Raw genomic sequence first — 26,496 nt, forward strand, 5'->3', positions numbered from 1 at the left:
TCTGTCTGGTTAGGGACCCAAAGGTCTATATTTCTAAGTTTCTGTGTCTCGTCAATCTTGGTTTGTGGACTTCACTTTAAGTAGTAGGGTCTTAGGAGACCCGTAAGCCAACTAATAGCCATATCTACCTAAACCTAGAAATAATTGGTATATTTATTTTTGAAACCCCTTTATTCTGAAGAATTATGATTCTGTATATACAATTCAGCTTTTTTGCTTCAAGGCAAAGATTGACATTCTGATCTGTGTGCTCTCTTCTATTTATAAGTAAAAAATACCTGCCAGAAACATACACATTTGTTCGACAGGCATTCAAGCCATCTGTCAGTGAGAGCCCTACTTTAAAACACACACACACAAAATCAAAGACTTGATAGCAGAATCTAACTAATATATGCCGAGTCAAGCTAATATGTAGCAAAAGCAAATTAGTCAACTAAACCCTTGCTATCCAAAGTGTGAACCATGGACAAGCAGCATCAGCATCATCTGGGAGCTTATTAAAAATGCACCCTTGGGTCCCACCTTACACCAACCGAATGAATACACATTGTTTTTCATTGTGCAAGATTCCAGATGTTTTAATATGAAAATATGCCCATTAAAGTCTGAGAGGCACTGAGCTAGACCAGTGCTATTTTATGCAGTAGGAATAGCCATGATTTCTTAGAAAATAGAATATTTATTTGTCTTAAATGTAGGTGAATCGAGAGAATATTGGAAGGCATTCCAAACTGTAGTCACCATGAAAGAAAGTTTGGAGGCAGGATGAGGCAGGAAGGAAGATGAGAGTAGCTGGGGAAGGCAACAGGATATGACAAATAGACCAGCGTGGTGGGACTTGATAGAAGGATAAGATACAATATTAAAAAAGAGTAACAGTAAAAATTGCACACTTTGGCAATTTTTAGTAACGTATAAGATTTGGAAAACATCTTCTAACCTCACAGTAACCACATACACAGGAAATACAAGAAGTTTAAAGAACCACAGAAAAGAATAAATATGTCTTAAAATATCTACAACATTAAACCCTATTTGATAAGTTTTATATAAAAAAATTATAAAGGTGACTAAAAATAACTTTACTCAACTAGGTCTAGAAGAGTGCTTATCCATTTAGTCACAATGAAATGAAGTTATGGCAACATGCCAGAATAAAGTTACCAACATTTACACTGATCAATATTCAACAAATTTTAACACTTACCAATATTTTTAACTCTGCTTTTCAGCTGAGTAGAATGCCTTTTCTTACTCTTTGATTTGGGAGTTTTATCTTTAGATGCCAGGCTGGCCTGTGCAGACGCTTTCCTTGTCTTGAATGTTTTGGTTACTGTTGTTGGATCCAGTGGATCAGGCATACTGCTAAAGCTTTCTAATGACTCTTCATCAAACTGGCGTCTACTCCGGCTGGTATCTAATTGATTTTTGCGATTATTATTTGTAGTTTTCTCTACAGACACTGGAAATCCCGTCTTGATAAATGGCTTTTCTACATCACCTTCTTGGTCATATAACCACGGTGTCCTACTGTTTTCTACCTCCTCTTCGGGCTGTTTTTGATTCCTTATTAAGGAAAATAAATTTTTATAGACATGATGATAGAATTCTACGTTTACTGGGAAACTGCAGATATAGTTAATAGATTTAGGCAAATAAAAACACCAAGAAGCTATAAAAACATTTTCACAGAAATATACATTAAATATGTAAGTATTATATGGGCTAATGTACTTAATTACTCCAAACTTCTTGAGAGAAATAGGAGGAGAGGGACAGAGAGAATATTTTTTTTTTTTAGGATTTTATTTATTTGAGAGAAAGAGAGTACAAACGGGGGAAGGGAAAGAGGGACAAGCAGGCTCTGCACTGAGCCTGGAGCCCGACACAGAACTTAATCTCAGGACCCTGAGATCACGACCTCAACTGAAGTCTGATGCTTAACTGACTGAGTCACACAGGCACCCCAGAGAATCTTAAGCAGGTTTCACTCCCAGCATGGAGCCCGAAATGGGGCTTGATCTAACACCCCTGAGATGATGACGTGAGCCAAAATAAAGAGTCGGATGCTTACCCAACTAAGCCATCCAGGAGCCCCTTTAATCTTTAATATCAGACCCTTCTCAGCAAACCATTTTCACTGGCAAAAGTTGCAAACAAAAGATCTAGCACTCATGATGAAAAAGAGTGGGAAAGAATAATTTAAAAAAAGGATGGAAATATAGGGAAAAAAAAAAAAACACTTGTAGGAGTAGCTGAGAAAGAATTATATGTAGTAGAGGGTTTAGGGATATACACAGATCTGTCACATAAAGCCGTTCAAATAGAATTGGAATTTGGTGAAAACAATTGTCCCCATAACTCGTAATTTATTCCTCCACACATTAAGTATAGTTTAGTTCTGTTGGTCCAGTGTCATTTTCCAAATTTTATCTGCTAAACATTGACATCTTTTAATATGTTAACAGGTATTCACTGATCATCTAAGTTTGGGAAACAATAGACAAAGTTAAACATGTCTGCAAGATTCCTCAAAACTTTAAACATGCCAATGTGCTATACAAATGTCTTAGAAGGGAATATAGTGAGCAAGATGTCCAAAATTTTTATCACAGAATTTGACATGAATAATAGTGTTCCGAAGAACATGACTTAGGAGACACTGACCTACAGGGTTCAAATTAAGACAAGATTAGCAAACCTATAGTCTGCAGGCCAAATTCAGCCTGCTATCTATTTCTGTATGGCCTGAGAGCTAAAATGAATTCTTTGGCAGGGGGGGGGGTAGATTTTATTTATTTTAGAAAAGGGGGGAGGGGCAGAGGGAGGGGGAGAGAAAGAATCTCAAGCAGACTCAGCACAGAGCCCGATTCAAGGCTCGTTTGATCCCACCACCACGAGATCATGACCCAAGCCGAAATCAAGAGTCAGACACTCAACTGACTGAATCACCCAGGCACCCCTAAAATGATTCCTATAAAAAAGTAAAATAAAATATTCTTATATTCTTACATGGTTGAAAAAAAATCAAAGGAAGAAAAATAGTTTGTGACATAAATTATATGAAATTCACATTCAGTACCTATAGATAAAGTGTTACTGGAACACAGCTGCTTGTTCACATACTGTTTATGGCTGCTTTTGTGCAAAAATGGCAGAAATAAATGGTTATGACACGCACTATATGGTCTGCAATTTTTATCATCAAGCCCTTTCCAGTAGGAAAAGTTTTCTGACCCCAGCTCAAGACTACAATGTTTCCTCTGACCTTCTGTTATCTCCAGCCATTTAATTTAGGGAACATACCTATAACAGTTGACATTTTGGGGAGGAGATGAGGTCTAATCTGAAGTAGGTCAAATATCTCAAATAATATTATATATCCAGATCAGCCCTTTTTTACAATTATATATAAAATATGGATAATATTGAAGTAGGGAGCTTCCAACAGCAAAGCTATTATTCACTAAAGCTTTGAACAAATATTTATTGCTTATGATGGAAATTCATTCAACCATCATTTCTGAATGGCAACCGTGCCTTAAACACCATTTGGCTCTGACAATGGAGTACTTTTAAAGAGCAATAGGATGTTTAATTGGAAGAAATGGCTAGTAGATCAAAGAACAAGTATAGGAGGTCAACCACAGGATTCCTAGAGTCAAATACAAAGTTGAATTCTAAGAGATTTTGTTTAATCAAGTAAAAAAAAAAATCCATGATTTAATAATTAAATAGTGCCAAGATGATTATTTAAGTGCTTCAAGACATGCCCAATCACAAAACTAAAGAGAAAAGTAATATGAATTTTATATTTGTACATGGCTACAAAACACAAAATCAAAGAGTAGTTCTTACAGAAGTACTAGGCTGAAGTGACCTCTAATTTTTCATTCGTCTAAAAATTTTTTCTGAAGTAAATAAGAGTAACAATAAAAAGACTATAGTTTTACCAGCTGGCTATCAAAATAATTTTCTGGATTACAACAATCATTAAAAACATTATTTATGTAGCTATAAAAATACAGAATGATTGACCTGACTCAATCCAACTAGTCTTTTACACTATTTGAGTCAAAAATTTTATTTGGGAAGACTACCATATTAAAAGATAGTAACACTGAGGAAAAAAATATGATAACACTGAGAAACAGAGAAAGAAATCCTGACTCTGACTGACAGCATCTATCAATAATCTAATAGTGCTCAACATTACATTTAGATAGGCCTTAAGAACTTATTCTAATCAAGAACTGTGACTCAAGGAGCCATCACTTTAAAACTCTCATCTAGTAGTTATATTAGTTTCCAGCCCTAAAGTGAACTTAGGACAGGTATCATATCAAGGCCAAAGACACTACACTATATGGGTCAGGTCTTATCCTTCCACTATGATCAAAACACTGAACACTTCTTCTATCAGGATTAGTGGCAGGTATATGCCTGAGAGACACCTGGTAAGATATCAGTTTAATATTCGCAATGCTAACAAGCCAAACAATAACAAGCACCCTTCCTAATTGTATTTTCAAGTAACGTATAATTAGATATAATCACACATGTGACATTTAAGAAAATAATGGATTATGTTCACAATCAAGTACCTTTGTTTTTCTGCTCCAATAGAAGAACTGCTTTCAAAAGGTTTTGGAAAAGCCATATATTCTGTTTTCCCTGAAGAATTCTGGGCTAATGGTTGCTGTTGTTCAGTGGGTGTAGAAATATTCTGAGAAAAATCTCCAAAATTAGAAGGAAATAAAGGGCTGAAATTCATACCTAATAAATAAAAGCAAGGGGTAAGACAACAATAAAGAAGTACCTAAAGGCCTTAATACGAAATTAAAAGACCGTTTTAATTAAATGTGCCACTCAAATCCACCAAAACAAGTAACTGTTAAAATAAACTAACATTCGTTTGTTTAATCACTGTTTACCGTTCATCCCACTGAATTTTTGGCATTGATGATTAAAGGAAAAACAGGTAAATGCCTACAAGAGTCCGGTACCCAGTGATTTGATGAATGTCAAGTACTATTACTTCTAACTTTTAGCTCTGAAGGGAGGAGGATTATTTATTTACCTGTTATTTCGTTTAAAGCTCAAAACAACACTATGACATAGGTATTATATTAATTCTACCGGGGAGAAAACTGGCTCAAAGATTAAACAGCCAGTAAATGGAAGAGCAGGTCAGATCTCAGTCCGAACTCAGGTCTGCACAACTCCAAAGCTTATATTCTCTCAACTTTAACTGGGAAACTAGAATATAACTAAGTTCTTACCATACAGTGCTGTATCAGATGTATTTGCAAGGGACTACTAACAACTTGGGCGGGGGGGCAGGGGAGGTGGTGGTGGTGGTGAGAAAAGGCTTCACAAAATTAATTTGTGAAGAATGAATAGTCTTCGCCCAGGGCTGGCACAGGCATGGAGCATATTAGGGTAAAGGAACTGCATGTGCAATTTTTAATATTATCTGTTACCTAGAAATCTACTCAAAAAATGTTTGCTGCCAATATTCATCAGTGCTCAAAAACTAAAACACTTGTTAAATTTGTTAATGCCATTGTTTTTATAATCCTGCTAAGAAAATACACTGCTATTTTTATTGATTTATATTCACAAAGCCCTCCAGCCCTCCCAACCCTTCTTCTCCTCCTGTATTCCCTGGCAAACACCTTCAACTCCATCTCCTTCATGACTCACCTCATCTAACTGATCACCTGACTTATTCTACCTCTAGAAAGTCTTTTGAATTACTCCTACTTCTGTACCCCTCTTGCCAATGCTTAGATCAAGCTATCGTTCTGTCTCTGATGTAACTACAACAGCCTTTGGTTTCCTATTCACCAGCAATACTCTCAGCTCCTCTCTCGAATCTCTGCAACGCTATTACTAGTGTGATATTCCTAAAATAGAAATCTCATGTTATCCCCTCAAAAACCTTCAATGGTCCTTCTGGAAGGCAAAAGAAAGTCTAAGCTTCTTTGCACTGCACAAAAGGTCTCTGCTGCTCTCCAGCCACATCAATTACTCTTCCCCTGCTAAGGCCCTGAACACTAGCCATACTTAATGACCTCTACATTCCCTACGTGATATACTGTTTCATTGCTCTGTAACTCTAAGCGGTCCCACTGATTGATTAGAAAGTCCTTTCTCCTCTAATATCACTGGAAATAAATTCTGTTCATTCTTTAAATAATATGCTTTCTGGCGGGAGGGCAGGGGGAGGACTTCCTGACAATCTCTTGCCCTAAGGAAAGGCCACTCGCCTCATTTGTACCACTGTTCCTGCACCCATGCCACTGCACTAAGCACCTACTGACATGCTTAGCTTCCCCATTAGACTCTAAATTATTTTACGCATGTTTTACTCATCTGAATCCCATTTATACGGTAACTGAGACATAACGGGTGCAGAAAAAAAGCCTGAATAAGAGCCAAAGCTAAATAAAATTAAATCTAAGCCTCAGCTAAGGTTTAGTCTAGTAACGTATCTCCCTACCAAGACATGAAGCTTCTCCAGAAGAGCACTGTTTTATTCGTCTTTACTCTCCTCACGTTTTACACAGTGCCTGGTGCGCAGCAGCCATGGGATAAGTTAATTCTCTTTTCCTTAATAAATAGCTGCTGAATAATTCAAAGGTATAAGACTAAGCAATCATTCACAAGTAGCTGACTTAATTTCATTAGCAACCATTGTTTCAAGCTTAAGTTTTCACCATAAAGAATCAATGTAGAAGAGTTCGTACTTTCTTTGCATAGATCTACCATTCTGGAAGAGACTGATAAAACTCCATGCGACAGACAATATTCTCAAGCACTTTGCATTTATTTATTTTCCTCTTAAGTTTTCAGTCACTTACCTGGTGCAAATGATGAAAAATTAGTAAACCCGGGTAGGTTAAACAGATTTATAGGCTGTGATGGAAAGCTGAAAGGACAAAATAAACTGGGAGAAGAAGGGTGTGATGCGCTGCTGCCTCTTTCCTTGCTTCCAGGTTTTTCTGGGTGCTGATTTTGTTGGCGCATAAGTTCATTTAGCATTTGTTTCAACCTATAAATATTTAAGGAATCAGTAACCTACAAATCAGTTATATTAACTTCGTTTACAATACTTTCAGAAAAAATACATGTAAAAAGTGATTCAAGAGCATGCGGAAGAGATGAACTGTTTTGATATTTACTATAACAAACATCTGCTTGTCCTGCAGGCTTACTTCAATAACTTGGCCTTTGGAACAAGAACTGCACTTTCTACTCTGACCAGACAGGAAGCATAACTATAAGAAACTTTTGTTGTTAAAAGCTTTACTGAGATATAATTTACATACCATACAGTTCACCTAAGTGTGAAGCTGAACACTGAAAATTTTAAAAAACTAAAGTCTACAGCATTAATAGGGAACATCAGGCAAATCACTGTTTATAAAATTCTTGGGTATAGAGAATGTTTCAATATTCAGTTTTGCTCATGCCCTTTTCTCCCAGAAGATAACTATTAAAAACATGCTCAGTTTTAGCACTTACTATACAGTTTTACTGCTTCTAAGAAACAGATTACCTTTGCACATTATTCTGTTGCCATGTTAGCTGAGTATAGCACTGGTTCAACTGGTGCATTATAAGGTGGACCTGAGGGGATGCAACATTGCTAGGCATAACACTGTAAGGACCCGTGAGAAGAGTTTGTAGCAGACAAGACAGCGTCTACAGAAAGACAAATTGTCATAATAGTTACTGATGACTTGAGAAAAATGTGCACTGCTTCAAAAACAAGATATAAAAAATTTACTTTCATAGTAAACTTTACCTGCTGGTCTTGCATCAAAGTCTGACAAATATTCACACTGAAATCAAGTTGTTTCTTTAGCTGATTAATTTGTTCTTGCCACTGCTCTTTCTCCTCTACGTAAGAGAGTTCTGACACCCAACGGAGGTTTTCCTGACGCTGCATGCTGATATTCTGCTGTCTTGTCTTGGCTAAAGGACGGTAATTGCCATCTGCTGAAAAAGGGCGATTGTTCTTCCACCTAACACAGGTTTAAAACATTAGGTCATCATCTGGTTTTTAAAATCTGGCAGTAAATCCTGATACCATGGTTCATACACCAATATTTTCTTAAGATCAAAGTTTAAGTTCAAAGGACTTCGAAAGTATGGAAATGAGGGGGAAGTGAGAGGGGAGGGAATCCCAGATTTCTAGCCTTGGGCAATTATCATTCTTAATTATTTTCTTTTCTTTTTTTTTTTTTTTTGCTTATGTCTTACACAAAAGTACCCGTGTAATTCTGTATTCTACAAAATGAAAATATTTTATTATATCACGAGCATTTTTCCATTCTTCATGCTTTAAACTTAGCCACATGACATTCCATCATCAAGTGGAACTACTTTACCATCTTTTATTCATGAAACATTTTTCACTGTTAGAAATAACAATATAATGAATATTTTGTTGCTAGGTCTTTTTCAGTATCTATGATTTTCAGTTCCGCTTAACTCCCCAAAACAGGAGCCAAGATCAAAGCTTAGGAATCTTGATCCAGTCTATTGGGATCTACCTTGACAAAGCTCTTATGATACGATACAAAATATATTTGGTCTTTGTCCCAAGTTCCCAGCATAGAGCTCCCAAAACTCTTGTCATCTCTGAGAGGCAGAAGTGTCTTTTGTTATTCATAATGGACTCCTTTCAACCACAGCTAAGTTTATGCTAATAACTTGGCAAGACCTAAATAGCTTCATGAGGGGGACTGGTCACTAGAAAAATCAACCAGGTGTTTACAGGGTTGGAACTTTCAGCCCGACCTCCAACTTCAAGAGGGGGAGGGGCAAGAGTGAATTTAATGTCAATGGCCAATGATTTAATCAGTTGTGCATAGGGAATGAAACTTCCACAAAAACTCCTTATCAAGCTGGTTAGGAGAGCTTCTGAGTTGGTGAACACACTTAAGTGCTAGGAGGGTGGCACACCCAGAGAGAACATGAAAGCTCTGCACCCCTTCCTCCACCCAGTCCTTGCCCTATGCATCTCTTCCATTTGGCCATTGCTGAGTTGCATCCTTTATAATAGGCAGAATTTGTGAGTTGTTCCAGGAAATTATGAAACCTGAGGAGGGCTTGTGGGAACCCCCAAATTTTTAGCAAAGTCAGACAGAAGTGTGAGCACATGGAGACTTGGGACTTTCAACGGGAAGTGAGGGCAATCTTGTGAAACTGAGCGATTAACTCAGGGCATCTGCCCTAATTCCAAGTAGTTAATGTCAGAACTGAATTATGATACCCAGTTGGTTCGGAAAATCAGGAAAGTGCTTAGTGTCACAAAGGCCTGAGACTTCAGAAATCAAACAAAAAGTTAAAACAGTGAAACAAACCTATTCTTAGTTTCTTTTACGTTGTAAGAGTTATGATTTGCACTGTTAGGCGGATACATAGAAAAGTTATCATTGGAACTGGCATCTTGCTCTTCTTCTTCCTCCTCTTCATCTGTCCGAACAACTCCTTCAGAAAGGTAACCATCTTCATCTTCTTCATCCAGGGCACACTGGGTAGAACCTCCCCAAGTTGCCATTGTTCTAGAGATTAAGAGACAAAAAATAAGAGATCATTTTGGATCCTTTATCATCTACTATGTGCCAGACATTGTACCATGTACATATGTATGCATATGAAACATGTTTGCCTGTTTATAAAATTTCACTGAACTACAGTACCAAGATGGGTAGTACTCTCTCCACTGCTGATTTTTGGAATATGTTTACTCTGCCTTCCACAAAACAATTGTTCAAATAAATTAAAATAGTAATTGTATCCCTTAGAGTTTTTTCCTAAACTAAACCCCCTCAATTTTTAACTCTTCCCTGAGCAACAGTTTTCTAGATCAGAGCTGTCCAAAAGAACTTTCTGCAATAGTAATAATGATCTATACGAGTGTATTCAATACAGTAACCACTAGGTACACATGGCTAATGAGCACTTAAAATGTGGCTGGTGTGACTGAGAAAATGAGTTATTAATTTTATTTAAGTTTAATTTAAATAAGTACATACATATAGGTAATGTAACAGCTGCCACACCAGAAAGCACAATTCTAGAGCCATGGCTCCCAAACCTAGATGCTCATCAAAACTATCCAAAGAACTTTTCTAAAGCTCAGATGTGTGGTACTCAGAACAGAAAAAAATACTATAGATATAATTTGATAAAGAAAGTACATTTGGCTGGGGCGCCTGGGTGGCACAGCGGTTAAGCGTCTGCCTTCAGCTCAGGGCGTGATCCCGGCGTTCCGGGATCGAGCCCCACATCAGGCTCCTCTGCTATGAGCCTGCTTCTTCCTCTCCCACTCCCCCTGCTTGTGTTCCCTCTCTCGCTGGCTGTCTCTCTCTCTGTCAAATAAATAAATAAAATCTTTAAAAAAAAAAAAGTGCATTTGGGTCTTGAAAACAGAATAAGTTCTTCTATGAGGAAGAGAAGTTTTGTGTAACATTCCAGAAATGCTATCTGAGGCTATCAAAAGGTAAGGCCACAATGAATTTGAATTTCAAAATGCTGGCTCTGAATACTCCCATATAGATAAGTAATTAATGGACCTTACAGATGGCCAATTTTTTAGAAATAATCTAAATATGGAAATTCCAAACGTAAATCCTAAAAACTAAATTTTTTTTAAAGCATTACTTTTTTATTTTTTTTTATTTTTGAGAGAGAGAGAGCGTGCAAGCATGCAAAGAGGATATGAGGGGTGGGGAGGGCAGAGGGAGAGATCATGACCTGAACTGGTATTAAGAGTCAGATGCTTAACCGACTGAGCCACCCAGGCACCCCAAAACTAAATTTCCTAATCCTTAGGAAATATACAAATAGGAGATTCCTCATTTAGGTAAAAATATGCTTATTTCTGGCCTGATAGGTAAGTACGACAAAGTAATGATCATTTCACTTAAATAAGCTTAAAACTTAACTAAGAAAATAAGGATTATACACTCAAGAAAATCTGTATCGCCATTTGATCCAGTGCCTTGAGAAGTTAGAATAAAAAATAGCTGGATTTAGTTAAACTGAGTCACGAAGGTGATGCTTAAACAGTAGCCTCAATGAAACAGCAGATTTGAGCTGAGAGGGAAAATGAAGCTGCCCGCCCTACATGCCTTAGGTGATGTTAGAAGATTTAAACACCCCTCTTACTTTTCTGTTCTACTCTGTTGAGGCGTACACAGGTTCTCAGACCCATCACTTCTCAGTGACACAGCCACAGGAGATGTAGTTTCAGCCAGACCTTGCCTCCTCTGATGTTCAGCCATGAGCGCTTCAAGCTGCTTTCTTCTCTGTCGCAGCTCTTCCCTTAGCATCTCGTGTCTTCGCATTTCTGACCACAGCTATTATTTTAAAAGACAGAGTCAAGTTAGTATAAATATTTGGATTTGTTTTAGCCTTAATGATTAAAATACAAAGACTTCTATTCTTACTCAATCCTTTTTACACTAAGATATCCCATGGTTAAAATAGTATTTTCGTGATGAATAAGAAAAAATTAGGCATTAATTCTTAATGAAAGCAAGTAGTGGCTAAATATACTTCGTCAACTATTTAGAGAAAATTGTAATGTTTTCTACAAATCACATATAAATAAAAGGCAAAAGAATAGGTCTAACGGAAATGATTACTGTCCACTGCAACTATCCCTTAAATACAATTCTGCCAAATATTTGCATAATTTTGAACTTATTTTGAAAAGATCCCAACTTCTTCCCAACTAAAAGACACAAAACAGGCTGCATTTAAAAACATGTTTCACAGATATTCAGTTTTCCTTCTTTAAGATGTGACATAAGACTCGGGAAAGACAGGTACAATATACAATACCTCGTTATCTACTACTGAAGAATCTTCAGGCTCAAAACCAGATTTGCTTGTACTGGTTTCATTTCCATTAACAGCTGGGGTTGAAGTAACAGCTGGGATATATTTTTTTGTGGGACAATTACCCGCACTAGTGGCTGACAGCTAAAAAAGGATTAGTAAAAGCCATTATGAGGAATTAAAGCGATTATGTTAATTTCATAAAAGCAGTTATTTTACCATTTCTTTGGGGCTCTAGTACCATATTTAATTTGTTATTATCAGACCTCAATTGCCATTATGATCTAAAGAAAGCCTGATATAAGAAAACAAAGATGAAAACACAGGGTAAAGTGGATGAGTAGCAGCCAAGCCTCAGGAACAAGAGAAAAGAGGGATAAAATGCTACTGTGGAAAATTTCATATACTCAACCCAACTCTCATCTATATTCCTCCAGACACTAGACCAGGGAGAAGGGAAAAGGATTAGATAAAGTAGAAAAGGTTAAGAGTCTAGGGAAAAAAAACCAAAAAAAAAAACCATTACAGAGAAACATCATTTGATGGGTTTCCCTTTCTTTGAAAACAAAACCTGACTGAGGAATAAAGCTACCCAAAACATTTTAAGAAAAATCTCATAAAGAATTGGTGTTCACTCTCTGTATTAGCTTTACTCCTACTCCTGATTACCTGACATGGTCAAAGACTACTCATTCTGTTTAGTCTCCAAGTTTAATAAGCAAACTGTAAATATTTTAATTAATTTCCTTAGATAATTCATGATGGTTTAAGGGCTTTATTATGTAATTTTGGGCCAATAAAAGATGGAAATGCTATTCCCTTAAATGCAAAGCTGAAAGCAGAATATTTTAATATAATAGTTATGAATACTCATGTTCTGAATCTAAAGTAGCTAGCCCAACAAGTGAAAAGACAGAAGTAATCACAGTCAATTCCTATATGCTATTTTTCATAGTGTAAAAGTACATACCTAACCCCTTTCACTAGTTCATCCATTTTATGAATCATAATATTGGTATAATTGTGTCACCTCAGTACTAGAAAAGGCAAGAGTACTTTCCAATGACATTAGTTTTGTTTTGTTTTTTTTTCCAATGACATTAGGTTTTAAACATTTTTTTATACAAATGGAAAGAAGAAAGTTCCTACTTACCTGTAAGTCAGGACATGCCTTCTGCAATGCTTGAATTTTCTCTTGAATCTCAATCAGTTTCTTTCTTTCTTCCTGCAATTGTTTGAGTTCTCTCTGTTGCTGCTGTAGTTTAGCCTCATAAAATTTCTCTCTATAATTAAATTGACATTACATTTGCAGACTCCAGTTAAATCTGATGACAGCATTAAGCACGAACTAATACAGAACCTAGTCCAGTAAGTACCTTCTCTATAAGCACTGAATTTCTATTAAATGAAACCCAGGAGCTTAACATACCTTGCCTTCTCATTTATTCCGGCATCTTTCTGTGTTTTATTGGCATTTCCTCTAGTGTTATTTGCATTTTGTTTGTTGTCTTCTTCTGCTGGGTAAAAATCATCCAAATTCGAAGTATTGGTAGAGATAACTGCATGATCTGCTGCATCATCATCCTAAAAAGCATCATTAAGTTAAAATAATCTTGTGCTCTAAAGACATCATCCAATTCATACTTTAAATACCATTATTCTGTAAAATTTACATAACATAAAAATTAAAGCAGTAGATTAAGTACATGATTTTTAGAGAACACTGAAGCTCATCCTCTACCAATGGCAGGAAATGAAGTACTAAAACAACAAAAAAGTACATTTATAATCTGAGCTGCCAATGACCCACTTAATGACTAATGATAAGTTGTCTTTTCTTATCTTGACCAGATACTGAGCTATCAAAGAATAGCTTTGTAGAGAATACAAAAAAGATCAGAAACACACCATCAGAGATGGGAACTCCTGATACTAGATAATTTTTCTTAGAATGTAACTTTTTAAAAAGATTTTATTTCTTTCTTTATTTGAAAGGGAGAGAGAAAGAAAACATGAGTAGGGGGAGGGGAGAAGGGAGATGGAGAGAATCTCAGGCAAACTGTACTGAGCACAGCCCGACGCAGGGCTTAATCTCACAACCCTGAGATCACAACCTGAGCCAAAACCAAGAGTCAGGTGCTTAACCAACTGAGCCACCCAAGTGCCCTTTAAAACACAACTTTTACATTAACAATTTCAAATAATCAATGTCCAGTCCACTGTCACTTGCTTACAATTTTCTATTCTCTCACTTTGGTCTTTAGTTTGCCAAACCAGTGCCAATGGCTCATAATACAAAAACAAATGAGAATATCTCACATCTATCATGACTTCTGGAAAAACAACTAAAGTTCTTAGCTTCCTAAGGGTAGGTCCACATCTTCTGTTAAAATCAATGTACATACTGAGAGGGGGGCGGGGGAGGTTGTTGGGGTGAACTACTGCGTTTTTTACAAAACATTTAACTCTATATAATTTTATATTTACTCATGCTTTCCCTGAGGACCTCAACTGAAACTTTAACCTTTGGAAATATCGTTCTAATAAAACCTTAAAGAGTTATAGCTGACTCAATTATAAAACTGGCTAGGCAATTTTAAGTTTGTAGATGGTGTTATTTGGTATTCTTCTTCATCTAAAAATTAGCCTAATTCATTCCTAGTATGGACAAGAAGATTGAAAAGAAACTGGGTTGGGATTCAAGAACAGAGAAGCTGCATTATGAGGTCTTTTCACACAATAAAAAGTGGAAAAATTAAAGTACAAGAAAAAAATACAAATCCGCCTGATGTTTCAGAAGGCAGTGAGAAGGTACCTGAACAACTGAATATCAACTCCAAGGCTAAAAGAAAGGGACTCAAGAATTATGTTTTAACACAGAGTCTTTTGAAAAAAATCAAGCAGTATTTACCTGTACCATAGCAACAAGATCTTGTAACTGTCTTAGTTTCTGTTTTGCAGCCATAAGTCTATTGATCTTCTGTTCAAATTCAGCATCTTCTGGAGTCTCATCAACCAGACTGCTCCTATGACTAGTTAATGAAGCTCCACTGACTCCCTCATCTTCTGCTTCTTCCTCTTCTTCTTCATCATCTTCATCTTGTGTGCCATGAATCCCCTGTTCTCCTTCTCTATTATAGTGACAATCTGTTGAAAGCATGTATCAATGAAATCAATAATCTAATAAATTTAAGAAGAGTATGAATGAAAGAAAATCCACTTCAAAAAAACAATATGGCAAAATTATCCATCAACAGTCAATCCTACCTAAAGCAGGAGGCATGTTCAGCGCCCTTATGTTGGCAGCAGATCTGTTGTTAATTTCACAATTAGAATTAACTGATCTCCCCTCTCTATTATTAGAAACGCACTGTGCATTAGAATTACTATTTACTTCGTTCCAAGTGGCAGCTACTTGTGGATTTCTAAAAGAAAGAAAACAGCCTGAGGTTATTTAAAGTAAAAAAAAAAAAAAAAAAAAAGAAAGAAAGAAAGAGAAAAATCAAAGTTTTAGAACTGCTGATAAAATAATTCCGAACTATGAACATCACTGGCTATTTCTCCATTTAAATTCATACTCTGAATAACTGGCTCTTGCTTTTCAAAAACTTCTGCCATTTGGAAATTTAAGAAGAAAAACACCCCCAAAATCAAAGTTATACCTAAAAATAAAGAGATAGGAAAATGTTAAGTTAGATACTTCTTATGATTTACTTGCATTTGATCTAACAAACAGCAAATTTACTAAACTACTATACTCACTGCTTCTGTATTTGTTTTTCTTTACAGGGCAAGTAAGATTACACTGGCCAAAACAGGAGACTTAAGCAGATTTACAGGAGAAAAGCTTAAATAAAAAGCAAGTAGCACTCTACTGAGGTTTTTCTGTTCCATATTAGAAGCATTCAGTTGGGAGGTACATGTTAGAGAAATAAACTTCAAGTTCTTACCGAATGTTAGTAACAGGTTCAGAGTTTTCATGTTCAGAATCGTATTCTGACTCTTCAGTTTCTTCATCTTTTGTGTTTTCATTTACGGCATCTGTCATCATATCTGATGTTTGTTCATAATAATGAACTAATTCTCTTAGTTCATTCAATCTCTTTCGAACTTCATTTAACTTCCTGAAAAACAACAAAATGTATATATAATACCCATTTTAGCAAAATAAAGCATGCAGTATTTCCATATGAAAGCAGCCAGCACGGACAAAATTCAGATCTAGTCAGATATCCCGGGGTGTGACTATAAAGTAATAAATTTAATTTGAGAATAGCTTACTCAATCTCTCATCACTCAATTTTCTTATGTTCTATTAGAGACAAAAGCATTAACAAAAATGTTTCAAGTGTTCACTTGAAACAGACTTGGTTTCTTAATAAATAGTGAAGTACTAAATATTCAACTTAAATACTACCTCTCAGGCAAATCAGGAATGCAGACACTATTAGGCATTTACAGAAGGTTCCTGATCTGTAACACATAGAGATCTATAAAGTGTACAATATGTTTACCCAAAATATTAAGTTTGTTGAGTTTCTATTTAGTGCCAGAAACTATGCCAATGTTTTTAATCTGTAAAATACCTTTATGAACAGATATATTATTATTCCTATTTTGTAGATGAAGAAACAGAAGCTTAGTGAGGACAAGTTATTTGTCCATGGTCACACAGCCTTGTGAGATACAATTTCAGGGCTTTCTGATTCTAGGGCCTGGGCTATGAATTTAGAATCATTTGAATATAAAAATCTCTTAATGCAATCCCAGCTATTTCCAATCCTTTAGCTGGAAAATGGGAATGCATTAGCTCACAAAAATTACCTGTATTACAATGTCACATTTCTCCTGGACAACTCAAAAAAATGCAGATATCTCACTCACACACGCACACACGCGCGCGCGCGCGCGCACACACACACACACACACACACTTCTTCCACCTCTTCATTTAAGAATATTATATTACATAAATTCAGTTTTTCCAGAATTTTCAACAATCAAAGAAAAACCCGTAATTTATCCCCATTATTCAATTCTATTCTATGTAAACAATGTTTGTAAAAGTATTTTACTGGAGTTTCTCAGTTGGATTTAGATGTCCTTCATTTTCACTCTCATTCTGAGAAATTAGAGAAGCAGCAGGATAAGGAACAGATGATGTGAAGCTATTGGATTCTCCATTGACAACTGGTGCTAAGCCTATAGGAGCAGAGGGACCTGAAGTTGTACTTCTCTGATCCACACTTCTTTGTGGAGAGGCTGTAGAAGGCACGACTACAAAAAAAAAAAACAAAAAAGTTACCATAAATAAACAAATACAGCATCAAACAGTTTGCTTACATATAAAAATAAAAAGAAGTCATTAACATCTTAAATTCTGCAGCTTTAAATTTCAGAAACTTAAGGATATTAATAGCCAGGCCACTTATTCAACCAAACAGACTTAAAACAGAAGGAAAAAATTAAGACAAGGTGGAAATTGACAAGAACTATTATATTCTACCTTAACAAGTAACTCTTCTGATAAACCTGATTATAGGTTAAGTTAAATAGGGCAAATGTGGGGCGCCTGGGTGGCTCAGTTGGCTAAGTGGCTACCTTTTGCTCAGGTCATGATCCCAGGGTCCTGGGATCAAGCCCCACATTGGGCTCCCTGCTCAGTGGGGAGTCTGCTTGTCCCTCTCCCTCTGCTGCACCCCCTGCTTGTGTTCTGTCAAATAAATAAAATCTTTAAAGAACAAAAACAAAAAACAAAAACAGGGCAAATGTGTATGATGTTCAGTACACCATTTACAAATCTTTACAATCCTAGGGGATTAGGCCCCAAAGAATATTCCAAATCCACAACTCAGAGTAATTTTATCTGGTCTCCAAGATGGATTTTCCTTGTTCCAAAAGATAAACTTAAAGTGACTGTAGCACATTCATACCATGAAATACAACTCAACAAAATCTTCTGATTAGATGATGGCTTATCTCCTACAGTTCTTGAATTACACATTAATTACTTTTCTGTCCACACGGATCAAAGATACCTTATGCCTTCAAGGGCAATGAATGAAGATTAAGAATCTTTGCACTTGTCTTCCTCCATCACTTTAAAACTACTATCATTTATCTCTTTCTCACAGGGACAACCATTATATGTTGCTCACATTATGAATTGCTACAACTGGTTTCCAGTGGTGTCTTTGCTCTATTCCTTGACTGTTCTACCTTTTGCTGCTGCTTTCCGACTGTTCCCCACTGTTTCCCAGAGTCATCAGTAGGCAGAGTGCTACTTTATCATGTATATAAAACTGACCACCAGGCCTTCAGTACAACTTTCGAATTTTAAGTTTTTCTTAGCTGTGTCCATCTGTAGAAGATAAGCATTGGGCTGGGGGTGGGGAGCGCCTGGGTGGCTCAGTCAGTTAAGCATTTGCCTTCAGCTCAGGTCATGATACCAGGGTCCTGGGATCAAGCCCTGCATTGGACTCCCTGCTCAGTGGGGAGCCTGCTTCTCCCTCTCCATCTGCCCCTTCCCCTTGCTTGTACTTTCGCTCTCTAATAGGTAAACAAAATCTTTAAAAAAAAATAAAAAGCATTGGGATTAGATTATACTCTAGAGGAGCAGAGACTAGCAGAGGTCTGGGAAAAGAAAGGAGGATGTTTCAGGAAAAAATATTAAGGTGTTTTTTGGGGGGCGGACAGCAGAGAAACAGAAGATGGACAAAGAATAAGGAACCGGGACTCCAGAGATGTTTTTTCTATTCCTTATCTTTTCTTTAATAAGACAGCACTTGGAATGTTGAAGAATTATGACTAGCTAGGGTTGACCCTATTGATCAGACCCTACTGATCAATATGCTAGAGCTCCTATTACTAACTGTTTGGGTAAGAGGCAAGGACGAGGCTTGAGAAGGTGTGAAGACAGCAAATGAGGACTAGTAACTGGATCTCAGTCAGACAGAAGTAAAACATATGTGCAGCAGAAAAGGTGGTTCCTAAAGTGTAACTAGTATGACCATGCTTTTCCTATTCCTCCTAAGATGACTATTTGCATATTTCAAAAAAGTTATAAACTTTTAAAAAATTTTTTATTTGTCAGAGAGAGAGCACAAGCATGGGGAGCAGGCTGCAGAGGGAGAAGCAGGCTCCCCACTGAGCAAGGAGCCCAACTCGGGACTCAATCCCAGGACCCTGGGATCACGACTGAGCCAAAGGCAGACACCCAACCAAATAAGCCACCCAGGTGTCACAAAAGTTACAAACTTTTTGCAGTTTATACAGTCTACAAGTTATAAACTGTGTTAAGTTATAAATTCCTGCACTAAACCATATGTACTATATGTTTTTCATGTTTGTTTTTTTTTTATAAATACTTTCTAAATCAGTTTGATAGTTTTTAGATCAAAGTACCAATTTGGATTAGTTTTCCTTTAAGGAAAAATTTGAATATGCTAAAAAATCCAGTAATATATGTTCAAGTATCTAATAGTTTACCTTCTCTTTTTCTTTACCCTGAATTAAAATCCTACCAATTTTTCAAGGCCCAAGTTTATTTTTTCCTTTTACTGAATTATAGAACAGATCTATACCATCTATTTGGTTATCATCATATATTGCCTTGTTGCTTAAGAACTTACCCCATGCAAGTCCTATCTCCTCTCAAATATTGTAATTTTCTTGAGGAACTATGAGTTCATTCATTCACCAGATATTTACTAAATTAACTACTGCATGCCAGCACATATACTCATGTGTCCTCTACCGAATATTGCCGAGCCAGCCTTACTTACATGATGAATTGTTCAGATGTTGATCTCGAAGGGTATGAAGTTCTCCAAGGAGTTTGTCCATTTTTTGTTTCTTTTCCTGTAATACTCTCATTTTGCTAAAAAGTTGTACTTTCTCATCAGGTAAGTGTTCTGAAACTGATGGATTCCTGCTCTGGGAAACCTCCCTAGTTAATGAAAGACTTTCTGCTTGTCTTCTATTGTCTGGAACAGTTGGAGGCTTATTTAAAATAAAAAAAAGAAGAGGACCAAGGCAATGAAAGGTTTCATTCTCATTTTAAAAACACAAAAATACTCTTTATAAAAAGTGATAAATATTTGCCTAGAGTGTGCTGGTGGGTAAGCATATGCCTCTCCAATTTCCAAATTACATATTATTTTCTGATGTGCCACTATAACATCTATATGGTTTTATGGACACACATTACTATGCAGTGGTCTTGAATTCACTGGACTGAATTACCATCTGGATCCAAATTAAGTGCTAGAAATATCATACCTTTTATAAAGTTTCAAAAATCTCATTCTCTCTCTTGCCATCTTTTTAGAATCACCATCATAAACTTTAACTTCTTAATCTGTCAGTTTTTCCTACCACTTCTTTCCTATGATCCTCCATTAAAAAATATTCAAAAATTCACTAAGGCTTATCAAATCATAAAATGAATAAACACCACTGAGCTTAAATTTTAACATTTTGCCACATTAGCATCAATTCTTTTTTTTTTTTAAGAGAAATATAACATTACAGATATAACTAAAGCGCTATATATACCAACCCCCAATCTCATTACTCCCTCCAGAGATAAACACAATCTGGAATTAGGTGTCTACCATCATCATATATGTTTATATTTTATTGTACCTACACAAGATATACATCCTTCATGCATTTTTGAACATCAGCCAAGTGGTATCCTTCTTAAACTCGTGTTTTTCATTTATTAACTCTGGCTCATTTACTGTAACTGGCTGTAAGATTTCACTCTACGTGTATATCATAGTTTATTAATCCATTTTCCTGTTTATGGACACTTAGATTGTTTCTAGATTTTTGCTATTAACAAAACCTGCCATGAACATTCTTGTATATATCTCCTTGTGACCACGTGAAGAATTTCTCTAAGATGGGGCATTTGCAGGGTCACCAAAAAAATGTGCTAGATACTGCTAAATAATTCTACAAAGTGGTAGACCATTTTCATTTATTTTTACCTGGTCAACAGACAGGAGACATTGAATCTTCATACTCATTTCCAGTAAAGAGGTAAAAATTCACCCTTTCTTACTCAAGGCCCATAGATTGAAATTTGCATTTAAATCATTTACGAAGGTCATCAAATTGTAACACTTATTAACTCTGAAATTAAACTTAGGAACTTTCTCCAAAATTGTTAGTAAAATATTTAAGGACATAGATTCAAATATAACTTAAGCTTTAGAAGTTATGACCATAAAGAATCTTTGGAGAGGAATAAAGAACGTATTATCTAGTAGCATATAAGAAGAAAGTTTCACCTATCACGGCATTCAACATAGATTTTCCTCTAATTTAGTGTTTCTCCAAGTATAGTCCCCAGAATACCAGCAGTGGAATCACACAGTGGGGAAGCCCACCTCAACTATATGAAGCATACATACTTTGGGAGTGAGGGGATCCCCATGATCAGAAAACTATATATTTTCTTTAAAGAAAATGCCAGCTGATATTTATGCAATAGTGAAGTTTGGGAACCACTGGTTTAATTAATATGATTTTAAACTCAACTATACTAAAAAATTTAAATTACCTGAGAATCACGAAGCTGATTATGAAAATGCTGAATTAAATCATTCAATTCTTCATTTAGTTCAGAAGTGATACTAACTCCAGATAGGCTACCTGTAGTTTCTGTTACAACTGGAAAGAAAATTAACAACTATTCATTAAAGCAAACAAATTAATATACCTTTTCAATTTCTGAGAAGCTAAAAATAAATTCGGGGGGGGGGGGAAGAATTTTAAAAAATCTTACCTAACATAATTTAAAACTAGTTAACCCTCAGATTTATCTCCTAAACAATCATTTTAATAGAAGTTTCCATCTAACCTGAAAACAGGGACACAGAAAACTCTAGTATAGCGGTTCATCTTCTTCTGTCCCATCATTCAAGGAGGGATATTGCTACATTCCAATGAAGAATAATGACACAGTGGAGTAGAGAGAGGACAGGCCTATCAGGTTGGGTTGGGGGAGTGGCAGGGAAAGTGGTTAATCTGAAAAAGCACAGCTGATACTGACAGGTCTCAATCCCCACACCTTCCCCCAAAAGAATCAATGCTCTATACAGGGGCTGACAAATTTTTCATAAAGATTCAGATAGTACATATGTTAGGCTTTGTGGAAATACAGTTCTGTCTCAACTATCCAGCTCTGCCATTGCAGGGAAAAAGCAACCACAAATGATACCTAAACAAACTGGCATGGATATGTTCCATGAAACTATTTTACACAGTGGGCCAAATCCAAAAGTCCAACTACTAAAGTAGTTGCTTGTGATACAATGCATACTATAAGACCGTAGTTTTTATATCCTTATGGCACTATTCCTGAGGCACTATTCTGATGAAATTTTGATAAGGGGTTCCTGCTCTACTACCCAACCGCTCTGTGCTTATCCTTCCCAGCTCTAAAAGAGACACTGGCTATAAATTGTTTCTGCTTTAAAGGAAAATACTAGCTTTTTCAAAGAGAAATCAGAATTTCAGGGCTATTTAGAATCCCAAGTATCAGTGCGAACTCTATTTTGAAAAGAAAGAAATTACAGATTACTAACCCACACTGCTAGTTCAGTAAAGAACAACTTTCCCCACAACTATTATTTTGCCTCGTTTACATACCAGAAGATTAAATACTATCCTTCTGGTTTTTCATCAGAAACTCATAAATACAAGAGAATATGTTTTAAAATTACTAACCTGAAATTCTTTTTGAAATAATATAAAAAATAAATTTAATCTTAAACTCTTGGTTCATTCTACTTAGTGTCTGCCTCATTATAGTATATTTTAAAGAAGAAGAAAAAAGTTCATATATTCAGAAAAAGATTTCTGACCTAGAATTCAAGAAATCTGATTTTACTGATATGTCATATAAGTACAGGCAAGTCACAAACTCTGTGTTAGAGCTCCTTCTCTCCCAAATGAGACTAAGAGAAAAAGCTCTGGCGACTGACCTACAATTCTCTGATAATCAAATGAGATGATGTAAACATAAGTATCCGAAATCACATCACCACCACAGGCAAATCTCTGAAATCCAGAACTTGAAAAATATTTAAAATATTTAAAAGTCATTAGCCATTAACTAGTATGTCACTGTTTATATATTTTGTTTTATTCTAAATTATCTATTTCCTAAATATAAATGTAAAAGCTAATGAATTCTGGACTTTACAAGGGAAAAATGGGTTGAAAATTTATCTAATTATTACTATATATATTATATATATAAAATATACAATTATGTAATTATTACAAAAGAGTAAGGTACTTGGAAGTCATACAGTTCCATATGAAAATGCAAAATTAAATTATGTATAACAGTGATCAGAGGGCTAAGCCACTGGGCTAGGTGTGGACAGCAGCATAAGTTGAGTAATAACAAGGTAACCTCAGTGAGGACCTAAAATAGAGAGCCTACAGGAAATAAATTATTATTAGACTAGGATGACAGACTAGAAAATATACCTTAGTTTTACTGAGTTCTAATAGGTAACAAGTTGTTTTCAACTTAATGAGAAATTAAACAGGTTTGAAAATGATGAAAAAAACTATAAAATTAGACTCAATACTGAAGAATTCAATACAATTTCCACCTAAATGATACATGGCTATGAAGGAAGAAGGAAAAATGAAAGAAACGTTTCTGAGTCTCAGGAAGACTATATATAGAATATAAATACGGTTCAAAGACACTAGTGTATACAACTGGGCACCTAACTGAAATAACAGAGCTACTACCAACATTAGAAGCTAAAGAAGCTCTACAAATTTATGCACTGTCTCTCTTCAGGTTTTGACCTTTCCTTGGTAGGCAAGAGAAGTATGGCAATCCCAGGTGAATAAAGTACAAAAAGTGGGAAAAAAAAACCCATGAAGAGCCCTATCAGTGTGAGGTACAAAAACAGAACTACAGCCTGTCTCTTTTACCTCTTAAGGGTACTCTCTGATGAAAAGGAGAGCGAGCTGGCTGGCTGCCCGGTACAGTATGATGGCCAGGAGTTGTCCCTGCAACCTTTTCTGTATAACCAGAGAAAAGCACAGGACAGGGTAAGCCTCATATACAGGTTTCTAAACTAGTCAACAATTAAGATCTATAATAACCAGCATCCACCTTGCAATACCATTATTAATTGAGCCTTACTTATAATAACAACATGCTACACTGGGGCATACCAGAATCATCCATCACAGCAATAGCTTGCTCTGCTTTGTGCTGCAGAGCAAGAAGAGCAGCCTGTCGTCCCTGCAGAGCTCTCAGTTGCTCCTGCTGCTGTAACATCCTTTTTAGTAAGTCATGTTGTTTCTTCAAATTTTCTATCTCTTCCATAGGCTCCTGCTGAGGATCTCCGGCCTAGAAAATAAGATCAATAATACTTATATCTGATTACTAAAATTCATGTTCCTGTTTCAACTACCAATGGCACAGTACAGACACAGATGATAAATTAGTATTAAATACATAATGGTAAATACAGTTTCAGTAGACTTGAAGGAAAAAAGAGCAGGAATAAAATGATGACAGAGACAGCCTGCCATGTTGAGTTAGGTAGTTAGGTAATTTCAGTAAAAGATCATAAGCAATGGTTTAGCATGAAGAGGAATTAACAAAGGAAAAAAAAAAAAGGCATACAAAAAAGAAGGTCAGAAGGTCAAAAAGAGCTACACACACACACACACACACACACACACACACACACACACACACACACAAGGGATCCAGACCTTACAGAAAAGGAAGAACAGATCATATCAGGTTAATGTCCTAAAAATATCCTTGAAGAGGACTAAAAAAATTTCTGCCCCACTTCTAGAAATGATGTTAAAAAACACTAATAAAAAAAACCAAACCCACTATTTTCTAACCAAGGACAAAAATTGTAAAAACACTTTGATAATTTGATGTAAACGGCTTTCATTTACTTGCGTCTCATTTTGTAAGCATAAAATAAAACAGAAAACCTTATATTTTGTATCAAAGATATCACTATTATGTTTTCTTTTAAATTATGCTTATTTAGCTGAGTCTGAGAACATTAAATACTTTGAAATTATCTCCAAAAGCTACCATTTTGCCTAAAAGTAGAGGAACAAGTTTAAACAGATGCCACTTTAAAAAAATTATAAAATGTTAAATATTAATCTTAAAATCAGTGAAATTTACCCCAACAAGAAAAAATAAAAGTCAATCAAACAGAGACCAATTTAAATACAACTTGGAAAAAATAAAGTATAAGCCAAATTACATATGAAATGTATATATACCATATTGGAATTTTTCATCATGGATCTGCCTTTTTAAAAATCTTATATTTTAAAAGTTTAAAGATTTTACCTAATATTTACATAGAATATTTCTATTAACTTAGAAACATTTAGTCAATTTTAAACTTGCTCTGCTACCAAATTTTGGTTGGGGTTATGTATATTTTAACTGAATAATCCCAACTACAAAAGTTATTGAGGAGAATAAATAAGTTTAATAATTTCATTTCAAAGTAAAAATGTACTGATCTACTTTCTCTATGTACATGTGATCCTGCAGGAATTATGGAAACACAGATGGTTCCAGAGGGAGTCCCTACTGGGTGACATCCCTTATCCATACTTTGCAAAAATGCCTTCTTTTTAACTTCCCAAGTGAGTAAGTATATGGCTCTAAATTAAATACTGGGAAGAAGTAAGATCAAATAAGGAAGTAGAAAGACTATGGTAGGAATATTTGATGTACAAATCAGAGAACTCAGTCAATGCTGCCTCTATCCTGTATTGACTGACTAGACTTCATGAACATGGAAGAAAAGCAATGATCTTGGTCAAATTAGTACTTACTAAAGATTCTCTGTTGTCTTTAATTTCCAAAAAACTAAAGCCCCTTTCAAATTAACTACTGTGTACTTGGTTCTCTCCTGGCCTATAAAAGCGGAGTTAAGTTGCTAACATTTATATTCATTCCTGTCAAAATTCATCTTCTTAGTTCTGGCTTATGTCAATTTATAATCCTCCCATCTCTCAAAAATATGTAGTTCAGACTTCAAGCTAACCTTAAAGCTACCTAATTTTAAAGAGTTTACTAAATAACATTCTGGGTTTTTACCGTTTAAGAAGCAAATTTTTAAAAGGAACTTTAATCCTTGTTAGTCACATTTTCTTTTAGATTTTATTCACTTATTTGAGAGAAAGAGAGCGCAATAGAGAGCAGGGGTGGGGGCGTGGGGGGTGGGGGGCACTGATCCCAGAACCCCAGGGATCATGACCTGAGCAGAAGGCAGGGAGGGGCTTAACCAAATGAGCCACCCAGAAGCCCCTTGTTAGTCACATTTATTTCCAAAACTCTGATACTCAAATTATAAAGAATTCTGAACTATTTCTTAAACACAATTATCTTCAGATTTTTCACTAATCCAAAAATGAATTCCCAACAATTTTGCAATTAGTAGAGTTTATTACTGCTTAGTAAATTTTGCATCCATATAATTAACATTTCAAACTAATACTCAGAAGCTCTGAGCTGAGGGAGGCAGGAAGGGACTATAGTCAAATATAAAGAAAGGGAAAATGAGAAAATGGAAATAAAAATACCTAGGG

General features: G+C 35.8%; 1 protein-coding gene across 31 annotated transcripts in view; it reads right to left on the bottom strand.

The window, feature by feature from the left end:
* Positions 1–26,496, bottom strand: part of PCM1 (pericentriolar material 1) — an 80,746-nt gene that overhangs the window by 33,314 nt on the left and 20,936 nt on the right. For 20 of the 31 annotated variants that reach the window (XM_045779340.2, XM_087856430.1, XM_087856425.1 and 17 more), the window contains 18 exons: positions 24,085–24,262; positions 23,839–23,928; positions 21,437–21,546; positions 19,650–19,866; positions 16,941–17,142; positions 15,816–15,989; positions 15,133–15,290; positions 14,777–15,012; positions 13,295–13,449; positions 13,019–13,148; positions 11,869–12,009; positions 11,191–11,381; positions 9,381–9,581; positions 7,817–8,036; positions 7,568–7,713; positions 6,870–7,060; positions 4,608–4,779; positions 1,211–1,569 (listed from right to left, as the gene is read on the bottom strand). In XM_045779340.2, coding sequence (XP_045635296.2) covers positions 1,211–1,569; positions 4,608–4,779; positions 6,870–7,060; positions 7,568–7,713; positions 7,817–8,036; positions 9,381–9,581; positions 11,191–11,381; positions 11,869–12,009; positions 13,019–13,148; positions 13,295–13,449; positions 14,777–15,012; positions 15,133–15,290; positions 15,816–15,989; positions 16,941–17,142; positions 19,650–19,866; positions 21,437–21,546; positions 23,839–23,928; positions 24,085–24,262 — 3,271 coding nt within the window. The remainder of the gene's footprint in view (positions 1–1,210; positions 1,570–4,607; positions 4,780–6,869; positions 7,061–7,567; positions 7,714–7,816; positions 8,037–9,380; positions 9,582–11,190; positions 11,382–11,868; positions 12,010–13,018; positions 13,149–13,294; positions 13,450–14,776; positions 15,013–15,132; positions 15,291–15,815; positions 15,990–16,940; positions 17,143–19,649; positions 19,867–21,436; positions 21,547–23,838; positions 23,929–24,084; positions 24,263–26,496) is intronic. The other 11 variants (XM_087856442.1, XM_087856439.1, XM_087856438.1 and 8 more) reach the window with 2 other exon arrangements.

This window comes from Ursus americanus, chromosome 27 (genome assembly GCF_024610735.1).
Source record: "Ursus americanus isolate L20-20 chromosome 27, mUrsAme1.1.p, whole genome shotgun sequence".
In the NCBI taxonomy this organism is placed as follows: Eukaryota; Metazoa; Chordata; class Mammalia; order Carnivora; family Ursidae; genus Ursus; species Ursus americanus.